Raw genomic sequence first — 16,675 nt, forward strand, 5'->3', positions numbered from 1 at the left:
GTCTGTCTGTTTGTTTGTGCTTCCACACTTGCACTTGCCAATATGACCAACAGAGGCCGCCAAAGGCTTGATGTGTGACTGGGGCGAGGTCTGCCATCTCTGATTGCCTTGTTCTAGGAAGGTTCCTAGTAGAGGATGGGTTTGAATTTCCTCTAAAGGATTAATAAAGTATTAAAAAAAATATATAAGTGCCAGTCGGGACCCTTTGAATTGGTGCCCCTGCCCTTCTAAATGTCTGTGCACTTGTTTACATTTAAAAGATTACGCACTATGGCTTTAAAAATCTTGCTGCCAGGACGGGAAACACTGTAACATGTCTGAACAGATCATTTTCACAGTCTGACGTTCATAAATGACGACATGAAGACCCAAGTGCATCAACCAGAGATTTTATATTCCCAGAACATTTTGTACAGATTCCTTACAAAACCTTTTTTTCAGCTTCTGACCTGGCGTCGTTCCACTTTCCTGAAATATTTTTATTTATGTTGGAAGTTTGACGACTAAGTCAGTCTCAGTGCATACTGCACAGCATATGGTCCGTATTTGAATGTCAGCAGGTGGGGGTCATTCTTTCACCGATCACGTCTGTCTGCTTTTCAGTTCTTGACTCAGATGGATCATTTGGCGTCATTGATCCGTCACCGGCACCGAATCACCCTGACCAATCACACGTCCACTACTGAGTCATGAAAAATGGAAATATTTGACAGTATGGGAAAGTCAGCTAAGTCTAATGTACAACACATTATATGAGATACATCAATGGTATTTTTGTAGCATTTATTATGATCTGTGCAGCAGTATTTCATTTGGGGTTCACAAATGGTCTGACTTCAGGTTTAACTTAATAACTATAGTGCTGACTTTGAAATGACCCAGACTTTGCACAAACAGGGAACTCAAAACCAAAAAGACTATATTGATTTGGCCAAAAGAGGACGTGGGAAAGCCCAAGGAGCTTCACAGAATGAACTAAAACAACGCTTGTATGGTGAATATCTGTCTGCAGTGAGTGTGTCAGGCTGTGGAGAACCACTGAGATAGCACTGTTAGCTTTGGAAATGCTAACAATAACAATAGACTGTGCCAGTAACAGTAGATTCGTGTCACAAAAGCAGGAATTCCAGTTGTTTTTAGCTAAACTAATGTTAAATATTGGTTTATATTGATATCGTTAGTTGTCTAGAACTGGACCAGGACTCTTTTGTGTTCCAGCAGAACATGAAGAAAAACCTTAAACTCTAAAGTCTGTGTACTGATGTGTAGTGTTATTTACAAAGATACAACATTTGTCTCCATTCTCACGCTTGTGTGTGGACACACCTGTGATTAATCAAATGCTAGTTAGCCCACTAGTCTAAAGTCAGTGATTCATTTAGCTTAGCTTTACATTGTTCCCTGAGATAATCCTCGATGAATCATAGTTTTCAGACATGCAAAGACAAAACTGGGTCTCATTTTCTGGACAAAATCAGTGTGTTTTACAATTGTTTCCTAAAGTTTTATTAGAGAGGATTGACAGGTAGAAATACACAGAAACAAAATAATATTGCAAGTATTAGACACTCCAACTTCAGGTAAAGTTGCATTATGTATTTATTTCTCTCGTTTAAAGGCAAACAAACACACCAGTGTTTTAACCAACTTGGTTTTGTTTAGTGTTGTTAACATTATCCGGCTCCTGCTCTTAGGACAAATCAAAAATCATTTTACAGGCAGGACCTGAAGCTGCCACCAGGGGCCGCCAGGGACCTTTCAAACTGAATGAAATGATGAGAGGGGTTTTTTTTTGTACATTCCTCTGTTCATTTTTGTCATTTTTCACCTTGTGACCTTCACTAAACTTTCAAGGCAAATTCACCAACATGTCAGAACAAGCACAGATGAAATAAGTATTATTAATTGCTTGGTTCCACGTGGTTTTACAAGGTGCAGGACCCTGGTGTATATCCTGGCTCACTGATTTGACTTCAATGGTGGAATTTTCAAAACACAGTTTCCTTTATACGTGAGGAAGTGGAGTTGGTCGAGGCTTTTCTATGGGAATGGAAAATGCATGTTTAGGCTCTTATTGTTACTTTGGGCGGGGCTTTTATTAACTCGTGGTCTTTTTTAAAGGTCAAGTGTGTAAGAATTTGTGATATTTAGTGCAGCAGACGGGAGACTCCTCCACTAACCCGTCATTCCCGAGCACGGCAGGGAGCTACAGCGGCCTTTGCACACCAAAAAAGGATGTAGCGCTTTCTCTTTCTTCTTGGTTGGGTTTCTGTGGGCACAGACAGTCACTCTTATTTGCACAGTAAGCTTTCGCCTCAAATGGGAAATAAATGATCCAATCGAGCTGCTGTAATGTTATTATTGTCCAGTCTCTGTAACTGTGACTGACATTTGTTTGTATTTAAAACGTACACGCGACAGGTCGAAGAACAAAGTCAGTGCTTCTCAAACTTTTGGTGTAACTTTTCACAGGAGGCAGATGTATCCTCCTCTTCCTCATATATACACACACTGGTGAAGTGAAATTAGATTAAGATGGAGCGAGAGATAAGGTGACTCTAATTCTTCTTCATATTTTTATTATTAGTATTTGTTTCATTTCTTATGCACTTCTTATGATTTTCCTCCCAAGTACCACCAGAGGAAGCTCTTGCGTACCACTGGTGGTTTGAGAACCATGGTTTTAGGCTATGAAAACCAACATAGGTGGTTGGTAAATATTCTTTCTTTCTTTCTTTTGATTTACAGAAGAATCTGAAATAGTTAATATGTTACTCTCTAAATGAGCTGGGGAAACACATGAGGGTGGAACACAACGTTCTGTCTCTCTCTCTCTCTCTCTCTGTGTGTGTGTCTCGCCCTCTCTGCCTCTGTGTTAGTAGTTAGTGGTTGTGTGTTAGTGTACTCCTGCGTGTCTGTCTGCGCGCGTGTGTGTGTGTGTGTGTGTGTGCGTGCGCGTGCAGAGGGCCAGCTGGCGGTCTCTCTGTGCTCTGCTCGGCTCACTGCTCAGCAATGGCGCTGCGGGCTGCCCAGCTCTTTTCTCCGTGTCTGCTCGCGGCCGCGTTGTTGCTGCTCGCCGGCGGACCACACTCTGGACTTTGTTGCCCGAGCCGCTGCCTGTGTTTCCGAACCACGGTGAGATGTATGCATCTGAACCTGGAGACGGTGCCGGCAGTGTCGCCTCAGACCACCATCCTGTAAGTAGCTTTCATTTAGCAGCGACCGAGCCCCGGGAACAGGGAACAGGGAACATGTCGCGAGTATTTCAAGTATGCGGCGAAAGCGCGCAACAATGTGTCCACACATGAAGTGTGACTGCGGGGCAGTTGTTTGGCGGTGATTTGGTTTGTTGAAGAGCGCAGAAGTAACTTTGACTCTCGGCTCAAAGTTAGTGAAGTCGCTGCAGTGTCTCAGGAAAAGTCCATCTCGTGCTAAAGTCGCAGGTAAATGTTGCGGCGCAGCGTTTATGACGCACAGTTATGACACCTGCCAGTGAGTTGAGCTGTTAGCTGCAGCAGAGGTTAATGAAAAGGCTTTTTAGGGTCACACAGAGGTACGCGAACCACGGACTAGTCCACGTCTCTGGGACATGACACACTTTGACCAGTCACATTTTATTACTGTATTACAGTGTTGTTCTGGCTAAAGTTAGACTGCATTTCCAGATCAACCTTCTTCTGTGGACGTGACGTGGATGACTTTAATGTTCCTGTCCATCAGTCACCAGACCACATGACTCCATGTACAGTATCTGCCCTGCCTTTTGTCTTTAGTGGTTCACTGCAGTCCAGTCCATAATGGATGGGTCTATAAAAAGCTCCTTTCAGGCTGTGGGCAGGGGGACAAATGCACCACAGCAGCATACTCAGAATCAGCCCTGTCCTCTGCCCCAGACGCCTCCCAAAGTAAAGAAGAAGTCCACCCTCTACCTCCAGAGATAGTTTAGAACGTGTGTGAATGTGATCACAGGACGCTGTGGTTTCCCAGGAACTCCTTGAAGGAGCTTTGAAGCCTCAGCCACTTGTTGCCTCTGCTCGGCTGTCGTGTCGGGACATGAACACTCTTCGTACCCGGCCGTCCTTCCTCCTCCTCCTCCTCCTCCTCCTCCTGTGTGAAATTCTCCCCCCGTTGCTGCTCGTCCTCTCCTGAGCTCACCTGTGAAGACGAAGTGTCTTCTCAGGAATGTCTAAATGTGAGGAGCAGTTGTGTTCCTGCAATTTGTGGTCAGTCTGCTGTGGCTGATCCAATTAATCCCCATAACATGGCAGTCAAGACAGAATGAGAACATGTATTTTACTGGGTTTACTGAGTTTCTGCGTTTCATATCACTTGTATATTGTACCGTCCTTCCTGGCTTTGGTCGAGATCACGAGAGCTTCGCAGGATTAAGTAATAGTGGGTGTAGTATTTGTTTTTCTTTGTGAGACACTTGACCTGCAGTCGTGCGTGTGCTGTGCAGGTACAGGAACTGCATTCTTTCTCTTAACTGGACACAGACTCTTAATAATATGGGACAATAACAAGAGTATAGGAGAGGGTTTGCTACAGAAGCCTCAGGTAGGAGGTCACTTCTGTCATGACAAACACACAAAACACTGTTGGATTTTCAAAATGAAAGTGACCATAGAAGACAGGTGTTTTAAAAGTGGATTAAAAGCGTGAATATTTTTGTTTTGAACGTTTTGAATCTTTTGAATTTCTTTCTGTTTCCTCTGGGCCGGTGCAGTAGAGAAGTGTCGGCCCTGAGGTCCAACTTCACACGGGCTTTTTGCCAGGAGTCTTTCTACATGACACTTGGACCCAGAAACATGGACTTTTTTCTCTTTCTGGCCTACATTTGTTTTTCAGCTGTTTTCTCTGTGGACTTTCTGCTCGAGGCATGATCATAAATTACATTTCCTTTGTCATGATACTGCTGCATATCTTCTCGGGGATTTGCTGAAATGATTGCTTCTACATTACTGCTGTGTTGCCAGCGTCGAATATAAACTGTTTGTTTTACTGGAATTACCTTAGCAACTCCAGAAAAAGACTCTGCGACAAGTATTCCTCTTGTGTATGACGTGCAATATCAAAGCACCAGGTTTTGGATTTCATGACTCGGTAGCTCTGGGTTCCGTGTTTGGACGTCTTCGCTGATTTTTACATTGTTTTTAGTAAATTTGGTCATTTAGTTTCTACAATGTTGCAAAGAATGAGGTTCTAACAGAGTTCCCATGGGTCCTTGAAGTGCTTGAAAGTTTGTGAATTTGAAAAAAATGACCCTAAAAAGAAGTGGGTCATTGAAAGTGCTTGAATTTTGTGCAAGAAAGTGAGTTAAGTTGAGATTTAGGTAAATGTCTCTCGCTGCCAATGACATCACCTACTGTTTCATGTGTCCTGCAGTGTTGTTGTGGACACTGTCCACTGAGGGCAAATGATGTGATGGGTGGGAAATGCAAATTTCAGGATCTCCCACTTGGCCAAATGTAGAGCGGGCTGCAAATAAATGAAAGTGGACGTTAGTGGGTAAGTTGCTCTCCCCTCTTAAGCTGTGTCAGCACATTTGGTCCTTGAATTTGAGGGAATTGGTCCTGGAAAGTCCTTGAATTTGATGTCAAACAAGGTGTGGGAAACCTGGGCTGAAACAATGAATTGATGACTTTCTTGTAAGGCATAGCTACTGTAAGTTTTTCTTCTGTCATGTTTTCTGTCTAGTCTTTGCTGGTTTTAGCTTCTTATTTATGTTGATCGACATGTTTTTATTGAACCCCACTATTTGTCAGATTGTTGTTTGTTTATTAGGATCCCTATTCGCCATTACACTGGGCAACAGTACTTGTACATCTCTTCTGGTTACCATCTTTCCGACCCTCACTGAAAAGCATAAACACAGAGAGAGGTGTGTCTCTTTTTTGTGGCTCAGGTCAGAACATCCGAATGTTTTAAGTGAGCATCAGTGATCGTGAGTCGTAGAACGTTTTCCAGCAAAGTCAGCCAGGTGTAACTTCATCTCACCCTCACTCTGTCACAGACATATGGAGATGTGCTGTTTGTTCAGACAGATGCTAAGTTGCTAAATCACACCTGTGCACTGGTAACTTCACTGTGATGGTCTGTGTCTGCTCACTCACTCACTCAGTCACTCAGTCACTGCGGCCTGGTCCAAGTGAGTGACAGTGCTGGTGAGTCAGGGAGGGAAAGTGCACTTCCATTGTGTGGAATTCGCTGCAGTCAGGCTTTGTGAGGCACTCTGAGTCTCTGCAGCGTTTTGGAATGCAAAGCCAGAAATCCCCAAAGCTTAGCTCATTTGCACAGTTAGATTGGGCCCAAGATAGTTGTTGAAAGGAACTCCTCTGGCCCCTTCCTGTGCCCATCAACACGGGACAGCTGGTGAATTCTGGGGAAACACTTTCACACCTCCAGTTTTATGAATATGAGTTGAATGTGTCGCACACCTGGACCGTGTTGTGGCGAGTTTGTTAATCGACGGAATCAGAGTTTACTGTTCTGCAGAAATGTGTTTACAGCCAGTTTGATGACATCATGTTCTTCATGGAGGCCTCAGGCAGCCACAGCAAGGACACACAAAGGCTCATTTTGTGTTTCGTGGAGAAGTCAGATTTTAGTAGTTATCTTGTTTTTCATAACGCTATTTCTGAAGCTAAATATGCCGTGTCAAATAAATGTGTGCACTTACGATAGATTGTCGAACAAAACGTTTGGCGAGACGTTCAGGATCACATTTACGTAAGTATATGTCAGCATTGGTTCCAGCCCCGGGTGGAACATGGAGTTTGCATGTTCGCATGAGTTTTCTCCAGGTTCTTTGGCTTCCTCCCACTGTCCAAAACTATGCAATATGGGAATTAGGTAAATTGGACACTCTAAATTGACCATAGGTGTGATTATGAGAGTGGACGGTTGTGTGTTTGGCACCTGTGACCCTCCTGTGGAGGATAAAGCGGTAGAAAACGGACGGATGGATGGATTAAACACACCAAGTTCTCACTCTGGGCAGATGTATGCTACTATAACTCAAGGCTGGGTGATATATCGATATTATATTTATATAATAACAGATTGTGGATGTCTTCATATCGTGATAAGGTATCTGTGATGACTTTTCCTGGTTTTAAAAACCAGGAAATACACTAAATATTATATTTATTGATTCATTTTAATCCAAATTATTTCTGTTTTTTCTGAATTTGATCACATTTATAGGTCATTTAAATAAAAGAAATAAATCAGGTAATATCTGAAAATGATAAGCATGTAATACAGACCATAAACAGTGTGTTGTCATCTCAAACATCTGAAAAGAAGACTAAAAGTATCCGGATATTACACACATATAATATCTGTGTATATATATACACCCACATATATGTATGTGTAGATGTGTTATCGTGTTACAGTGTTGTGAGACTGTGGTGTCGGTGTCGTCGTGTGACTCTTCTCCTGTAACCTGTGTAGGACGTCATACGTGGCTCAGTGTCAGTCTGTGCCAGAACAAGTCGATGAGAAGATCTTAGTCATTATAGTCGGAACAAAAGAAACGTTTGGACTGATGACACTGTCGTCCTTTATCAGTATAAATGTATTTGGTTAATTACTCAACATTTCCAGCCTGAAGGTCGACAGATCCGGTGATTGTTCCCTCAGTTGTGTATGTGCTCTACCCTTCTATTTGTGCAGTAATGACCTTCAGCTGTACTCAGGCTCTGTAAGACTCTGCGAGGCTCTTGTTGTCCACTGCAGCTCCCCCAACGAGAAACAAATCCTGCTTACTTGAACACAGGCGGTTGTGTTTTTTTTTGCAGAGAGCCACCACATCCATGTTTGGAGATCCTGGTTCAGGATCCAGCCATGTTCTTGTTTAGCTCACGATGACTCACCCGCACCGGAGAGGTCTTGGCAAGCCCACATGGGCCTGTGACTCGAAGCCAAAGGGCTTCTCTGACTGGGGAGGGGGGGGGAGGGAGGGAATGAGAGGAGAGGTCCACACATGGCATTCAGATGCTGGTGGAGCTGGGCAGAGGCCAGGTTCACCCATCGCCCTCACTCACACAGGAATCCACAGATATCTGCCGCTGTCTCCGTTTGCTTCACGTGTGAATACAAAGAAACGTTGGAACTTAATTGAAACGATAAATGTCTTCGATGCAGAGCCAGATATTTTTCTTTTGCTGGTAAAGAAAAATGTGCGAGAGATTGATTCCTTACCAAGGCGACTCGTGTGTGCATGTCACCGACTCTAACGCAGTAACTCCACTGATGAATGTGGATTAAACACCTAAGAGCATTTTTCTGCCCGTGCACATTTTCATTGCCTGAAAGTGGAGGATCCTTTTGGCCAGTTCTCATGTTTATTCAAAGTCAGTACCTTCTGCTGATTAAAGTAAATGTGAGTATATTAGTCTGGAGGTTAAGAGCCAAGAAAATCTGATAAAAGGTAGCATTGATAATAATAATAATAATAATAAGCATTGATGGACTATATTTGCATAATATCCTTACTGCATAAGGTCCAGTATGTGAGAATAGGTGAGACTGCAGTTTCTTGAGTGTGTCTGGGAACTGTGTTTCTTCTTTGTTTGTGTAGTCACTTCCTCTTCATATCATGAAACGCACACTCTGCATGAAAAAGCATGAATGGCTCATATTAAGGCTACAAAAGGAAAACTAATGCGTGGTATTTCATCTCTGTCACCACTTGACAGACAGCTGTCTCTCTCTCCCTTACACTCAATGATAGAATCTCTCTTTTTCTGCCCCAAATTGATCCCAACAGATATTTTCTCCTCTCTGTGAGTCCTTGTATATTGTTGAAAGCTTTCTCTCTGGAGAACTCTCAACATAGTTTCTTTTGTCCGTTGATTTGGGCGTACGGATGGGTGGTCAGCCAGTTACACAAACCAGTCGAGCTTCTTAAATCCCTCTGTTGTGATTGACATGTAGCTATTATGGTGTATAAACCTTCTCTCATAGAACCACGAGCTCTCACTGGGTGTGTGTCAAACCTCTGAGGTGCCTGGCTGAGCAGCATTGTTAGGGTTGAAATTTGAAGTCGATGGGTTCAGTGCGGAGTTTCCACACGGATGCTTTCGGTGAGTGAAGCCTTGGACTCCGCTTATGGTTTCCGTCGTGGCTTGTGTGCTCTTTTGTGATCATTTCAACTGATGTACATGTTACAGGAGGACTGTGCAGTATCAAGTCGAGTAGTAAACCTTTCAAGAGTTTCTCTGTCCCTAAATCACCTCAGTGCACTCACTAGACCTTCACTTCCATCTCAGACAGTGTGCTGTCACTTCTTATCGGTAGTTCAGTTCGAACTTTATGCAGTCTATGTAAAACACGCAGCCTACAAGCACTTCAGACTGTATGAGGTAATCACCAGTTAACTACCTCTTTGCTCATCAGGAGAAGACATCAGTGATGTGGAAAACTCATGAAACCACTTGAAACTTCTGCACCACAGATGGTGCGTACATAATATGCAGCCTTCATAAAGTCATCATCAAAAGTCATAAGATGTATAGTTTAAATATTGTGGACTAGTGTCAAAACATGGTGGTCCAGAAATATGGCCTCGCTGACCCGGTTCCTGATATAAATATATTATAGGCTCATTCTTTGGTAATGAAAAACAACAATTCATAGGTAATTCTACACTTGTTTTAAAAAAAAGAATTAAGTATAATTATTTAATCTTCATGATTTCACCCAACGTTTTGCTTCAGTGGACGAGGAGACACGGAACCAGCCTCATGAGCTCAAATCACCATATTAAAGTCACTGTATGTCATTTTTGGGATACTAGAGCTGCAAGTTTTCCTGAACCATTAGTTAAGTGAGTTAATAAATAATCTCAGAAACATACATCTCTTTCTTATTTTGAACATGTGAACATGAACATGTGACGCGAGCCTAATAAAACAACAACAGCGACCTTTTCTCATGGACCTTTTCGATGAATCGACTAACGGCTAATGTTGGAAGGTCTCTGGCCCCGAGATAATTCATTAACATCCCATAAGGATACTGATGCTGGCACATACACAACTGTTGTGTTAGTATCAGTATCATGTAAGGTCCCAGGTGTGAGTGTTGGATTACACATGTAATGTACTGTTGCATTCATGTGTATGATGCCGTATGTTTAATGTGTGTTGAAGTTCATTTTAATGACTTCATTTACTGAAGTGAATTATAAAACATTGGCTTCAGGAGTTTCAGGAGCTGAGTTTCTATTTAAAGATTGAATTGTGACGTTCTGATAACAAGATGGCTTGAGTGATTGTATGTTTCAGTAAATCTGAATGGTAAAAACATGGATTAAGTCTCTTTTTCCCTCTTTAATTATGGGCCCAAACTACCGTGTGGGTAAATAACAAACGTCTTTGTTTCCAAAGAAGAGATGAAATTCTCTTTTGTTCTCAGTTGCTCCGTGATTACTGACCCGAGGACGCTGCTTCACTGTCATGCTCTGCTCTGTCAGCCTCTCTGCAGCGCTGTTGGCTGTGCTGTTTTATAGTCGCCTGTGGCAAAGTGCCATCCCAGCACATGAATGGGGAGTTAACGGACTCCTTTAAATAAGTCACAGAATAAGAATCGTAAAGTTCAGCAGTTTGTGCTTGTTTTTAATGAACTGAAGAATGTCTCACAAAGACATTGTTTATCAAACGTCCTGTAGTTCCTCTCCTCTGAGGATTGACTCATGATTCTTCTCTTCTTCCTTTACAATAAACAATCACACAGCAGCTTTACACGTCTCAAGTCATCATTTCCTGTTTCGTTGTGGTGGAAAAAAAATTTGATTTTTTTTTTTTACTTGGACAGTTGTGACGCTACGAATGTAGATCACGTCAATGAGTATCTGTAAAAACGCAGATTAAAACACACGTAGCTCTTTAACAACTGAGTTTCCATCAGCTATAATTTTGCAAATGTTGAATATACGCGAAAGAAGTAAATTGAACTATCAGAAATTAACCACATGAGAAAGTTATGTGACATTCTATTCACTGCAGTGACCTGAGAGCACATGAGTAATCATCAAGCTTCCATAGACACCTTATCTAACACCCATTTGCCAAGTTTCCACAAGAGAGAAGCAATTGAGCACATCGTCATTTAAAGCTTTACTCACAACATACAGTGTTTTCTGTACTCGTGTAAGTCTCCAGTGTGATAAACGGGGAAAGACACGGATTTAAGAAACAGCACATAGGCCTTTTCTCCTCCTTCCTTTTCCCTTCATCGTCCTCTCATTGTGGCCCCTCTGAGCTTGGGTGGGACGGCCCCTCCCCCTGCATGTTCAGGCAGTGCACGCCGCTGCACCTTGGTTTTTCCTACGTCTTCATTCAGCTTGCATTGATCCCTGTTCTCTCCGTGGTGGACCCTCACCCCGCTGTGTGTGTGTGTTTCAGATACAGAACAGTGTTGATCGATGCTTATCACTCCTGCCTTAACTTCCCCTTAAATTAAAGTGTCAGGTCTTAGAAACATTTACAGGAACAAAAATGCCACTGCACACTGAAATCACTACGATCCAGATACAAATGCACCTCGTGGATTGTTTCTCTATATTTATGTCATTTAAATGATGCATATGATGACAAAATTCCAAATATTGATACTATATAGACATTTTTAATCAATACCCAGAGTGCTTTGTGTAGTTTGTGATAGTCTTGTTTTTTTATTCTTGTGCTCCGGTCTATCTACACAAAAGGACGTTGAGTTGTATCCACTCTGACTGGATCCATATGTGAGCAGATGACCCATAAGCATTTCACTGGCTATAACATCACTTCTTTCTTTTTTTAAATAATTGACTTTGGCTCATTTTTCACAAGAAAACAAGAAATGAAAAACTCAGGAAGACACGGGTTCACGTTGCAGAGCCTGTCGGGCATGAAGGGGAGTAGAACGGGGCTAAGCTAATGGATGAATTCAGCATCTGCATTAAATCTGTATGCTCGGGATGGTTTGTATTACAGATTGCATCAGACATAGTTTCACAGGGGAGGGGGAAAAAAGAGCGGAATTCAAAGCTGCTTTTCTTTTTCCTCCAAACATTTCAGATTCTCATGACTCTGGCGTCTGTGAACACTTTTTGCCAAGTCAGTCAAATATGTTGAGTGTGTGTGACCCAGTCGTGAAGTATTTACTCAGTAAGGTCGTTGACTATCAAGAATGCTGGTCGCTCTCTCCTGTAGCAGAGGTGACGTCGGAGGTAAATCTGCTCTGCGGTGATCTCTTCATCTGTTTGGCGCGGGATGCTCGCTGTCATTGAAACGCTCCACTCGCCCCCCCTCTGTGCTTAATGTGGATCAAATCAATTGTTTAGCTTCCTGATAGAAATGTCTGGCTTGAAGAAGGATTTTTTTTTTTTTGCACTCAGGTCAGATGATTTAAAGTGCGTGTGAAACTGTAAGAACCTCTTCTGACTTTGTCTCTGTAGCTCAGTGGTTCTCAAACGTTTTATATTAAGTTTGAGCTCCTGAACTAACAGCTGCCGACAGTAAATAAGACGAAGATCGAGAGGTGGATACAGAGACTGTCATTATTCTTATTTTATTCATCTGTCGGTTATTTTCTCGATGAATCGAGTAATAAAATATCAGAAAACCTTTAAAAAATGTTGATGTTGAAATGTTTATTTGTTCTCCAGAGCAAAGAAATGAAGAAAATACTGACATTTAAGAAGCTTAAACAATCGGAAATCTTGTTTTAATCATGAAAAAAGCTTCAAACTGATGAATTGATTATCAAAAATAGTTAATTTAGTAATCGATTTCTGCTCTAATTTGTTTAATTTTCTATGAACTCCGATCACATACCATGGTATTTACAGTAAGGCAGTATTTCTGATTTTCTTCATAGTACCACCAGAGGAAGCTGTACCACAGTTTGAGAACCATGGCTCGAGCAGAAACAGTGTCACTAGTGATATGAGTGTTTTTAAAATAGGCTTTTACTGCGTACTGTAGACGAGGGCCGGGCCGCCGCCATGTGTCTCCAGCAGAGCAGCCAGACATTGCGTTTTGTGTTTTTGAAGTGGAAACTTCCAAAGAAGAGAAACATCCTCTCTGGGATGTGAAGGCCACCACCGTCACCATCATCCCTCGACGCCGCGCTGAGTGGACGAGTCGTCTCGCGTTAGATTTCATCTTCATCAGGTTCCACAAACACGACATCACGGTTCACGCCATACAGGGCCGAGCCTCACGCGGTGAATTTCAGCGTTGGGTTCTTTAGCTGATTGGCTTGTTTTCAGAGAGAGTGATTAGTGTCATGTCTGCCGTTATTATCATCACAGTGCAGCGAGCAGCCGTGTGCTTGTTATCTTTGGGGCAAATGTTATATAAATCTGCCCTGGTGATTAAAGCTCGACACGGGCATTTTTCTGTGATGAGTAATGTGTCCAATTATGCTTGTGGATTTTTACATGATGGCGCTGATGTTGACCGTAGTTCACGCAGATGTGCTCGGCCCGCTTTCTCCCTCCACAGCTGTTCAAGTCATGTGCGACTTTTTGATTGTGCACATGAAAATGAATAAACACACGTGTTTTCCTTGTTTTCTACAGAGATCTGAGGTTCAACAAAATCAAAGATATACAACCGGGGTCCTTCAGGCGATTAAAGAACCTCAACACACTGTAAGTATTCCCTGCTCTACGATACACGCACAACAGTGAACACACACTATACTGTTTGTAACCTGAGATTGTTTCCTGTTGGGCTGTAAAGTCGATTTATGAGTCGATTCGTTCTGGTTCGACTCAAATTCTGATTGCTCGACTTCATGCAGTCTATGGTTAATTTGACTTCATCTGGAGGAATGTACCAAGTGCTAATGGGGGTGTTTTGAGAGCACCCCTGTTCCACAGGTAACAGCGTGTCTTCAGAGAACACCGCCCTTGATTTCAGTATTTTGGATTAGCCCAACCCACATGAGACGGACAGATTAAAGAACGTCCGGTGGTTTTATTTAATGTTGAGCTGCAGTCAGTCGTCCTCTAACATTTTTATCTATTTTACAAAAATAGATGGCGGGAAAAAAGTCGATTTGGAGTTGAAATTTCAGGGCTTCAGTCGACCAAGACTTTCTTTGGTTGATTACAGCCATAGTTACTGAATAATGTTGAGGTGAAAGATATTTGCAGAGTAATGACATCCTGTTGGCTGGGAATCCCAGTGTCTCAACAAGGAGACTATAGAAAATCAATCCCGTTTCCTTTTAACAGCAACTTCCTCAGACACACACACACACACACACACACAGGCAGAAATTCTTCCTCTGTTCCGTGGTTTCACACATGTAGGTCAGCTCGTAATCTGCGAGGAATTTATTTTTCCACTTCCACCCACAGGGCTATTTATCATATGTCCAGCCTGCTCGCTGGTGCATTGCTAAGCTAATAAAGCATAAAAGTATTGTATTTTTTTAATGGTCAGTGTGTTGAAGTATTGCAGGAATGTGTGTGTGTGTGTGTGTGTGTGTGTCCTCTGTCAGAACCTTGACATGGTCACGTTTTACACGGTGCAGATAAATGAGCCCTGTCTGCGGTGCATGTTGTGGACAACGCTTAAAGTTTCACACACAACAAAACTGACGACCGTGAGATGGGAATAGGTGCAGGGTGCACACACACACACACACACACACACACACACACACGGTGGCTTAGACTTGGATTCAAAGTGAAGAGAAAAGTCTAGTCTTTCCTATCAGCCAAGTGTTTGGACTGCTCAGCAGCTCTCAGTGGTTTCAGGTCTGTCAGGTTTCTGCTACAGTAACATGACCAATATCATTGAACGGATCAAAAATATGACTTTCATATTTAAAATAAAAACTTACATTAACTAGGTCTTTAAAAGTCAAAGATTTAGTGCATTTGAGAACAAAATGCTGATTATTAAAAACCCATCAGTTAATCAGTCAAACTGTAACCACGACCCAACGTACTGGGTGATTCGATATTGTCTGTGACATAAGCCCTTGTTTTTTTCCTCTTTTCTCCACAGCCTCCTTAACAACAACCATATACGAAGGATCCCCAGGGGGGCGTTTGAAGACCTGGAAAACCTCAAATATCTGTGAGTTCCCCTCATGTCAGATTATTATTTCAGATTATAATGTGGCAACACCTTTATTCGATCAGTAGGAAGCATGTGGACGACAGCTGACGTCTCGCTCGACCGCTCGTACCGGTGTATGTAAATAACATCGTCTCCCGCTCACTGCTCTGTACTTACACGTCTGGAAGTCTTGACCTGGAGGCGGAGCTGGGAACAGAGATAAAGCCTCGGGGTTGTTAGTCACTTGCTTTATTATCGCGGGGATGGCAGTGTCTGTGCTCACACTAAGGCCACAATTATACGACTTTAATCCAAGTATCAGAAGTGATCTGTGTCCACACTAACGCACTGGAAAATATACATGTACATTAGTGTAAACAGGAAGCAGAGTTTATCCTCTGCAGCTGTTTACTTTGAGGAACTTCACATTTAATCTGCAGCTGATTCTTTGTTTCGTTGATTGGAAAATTAGGAAACGGATGCATTTTTGCCCGTCCAGATTAAATGCAGCCACAGATTTTCAGGAGGTGGAAAGATTTGCAGTCGTGTGGACGGCAGACATATAAATGCAGTCGAGTCCCGTTCCCAAAAGTCTACCAGCCAGTGCTTGTGCGTGCGTGTGTGCGTGCGTGCAATCTCAATCTCAATCTCAATCTCATGCCATTCCAGTAGCGGCCGTTTCTCACCAGGAAGTCGCTCTCCATTGTGCTTCCTTGTATTCATCGAGTGATGACTTGTACATGTGTGGGTCTTTCTCATGTGAACTCAACCATGGTTGCCATGGTTACCATCTTCTTTGTTTGTCTGTTTTGACCAAAAGACGAGCGTGCCACCAGCTGCCGCGGGGAGAACTGGTCAGAGTCTGCCCGGCACAGAATCACAAACTGTGCGGGCGGATGGTGAAATTGACGTCAGATGCAGAAAGTATGAGCTGGCCCTGAGATATGGTGTAGTTTCATGGGCCCATGAGCAAGGCACCTCAGTCCCCGTAGGTCCCCGGTTGCAGATAAGTGCTTCCCACTGCTTGTGTTTGTTCACTACTGGTATAAAAAGTCTGCGTTATGTTGCGTGGACATCAGACAATCTACTTACAAAGACAGGGATCTACCAAATACAACTCTTAAGACATGACTCTTGTGTTAGCTGATGAACAATAATCCAGTGTTCATGTATTAATTGTTCATTTATCTCATGTTCTTTACTAAATCCGCCAAAAACGCAGCAACGACAGCAGAAAGCACTGTGACGAACGTGAACCTGCGATGTCCGAGTCATGTCGTCAGGCAGACGTCACATCACAAGTCTGTATGTCCACCCGTGACACTTAGTTTCATTTAGTTTTCCTTATTTTAGTTTTAGCGCCTGGTGAAGCAGCTAAGAACACAACAAGTCAAACTAAACTGGCGAAATCCAGATATTTCTCATGATCAGATGCAGTTAGAAGGACTGTGTGACTGTTGCATTGCTGCTCAGCGTCCACAGGTGATCAGTCTATGAGGACGAGGGGAGAAGAGAAAGGATACATCCTGCTTCCTTTCCTAGCCTCTCACTGACTCACAGACACATTCCAGGTATACAGCCCACCCTTCATGTTACAATTA

The 16,675-nt window shown here is 42.7% G+C and overlaps 1 protein-coding gene across 2 annotated transcripts in view; it reads left to right on the forward strand.

Annotated features, from left to right (window-relative positions):
* The first annotated feature begins 2,941 nt into the window (after positions 1-2,941).
* The window catches only part of LOC122782745 (peroxidasin), a 46,135-nt gene continuing 32,401 nt past the window's right edge, over positions 2,942-16,675 (forward strand). For both annotated transcript variants that reach the window (XM_044047244.1, XM_044047245.1), the window contains exons 1-3: positions 2,942-3,197; positions 13,580-13,651; positions 15,021-15,092. In XM_044047244.1, coding sequence (XP_043903179.1) covers positions 3,013-3,197; positions 13,580-13,651; positions 15,021-15,092 — 329 coding nt within the window. In that variant the 5' untranslated portion in view covers positions 2,942-3,012. The remainder of the gene's footprint in view (positions 3,198-13,579; positions 13,652-15,020; positions 15,093-16,675) is intronic.

Source organism: Solea senegalensis, linkage group LG16 (genome assembly GCF_019176455.1).
Source record: "Solea senegalensis isolate Sse05_10M linkage group LG16, IFAPA_SoseM_1, whole genome shotgun sequence".
NCBI classification, from domain to species: domain Eukaryota; kingdom Metazoa; phylum Chordata; class Actinopteri; order Pleuronectiformes; family Soleidae; genus Solea; species Solea senegalensis.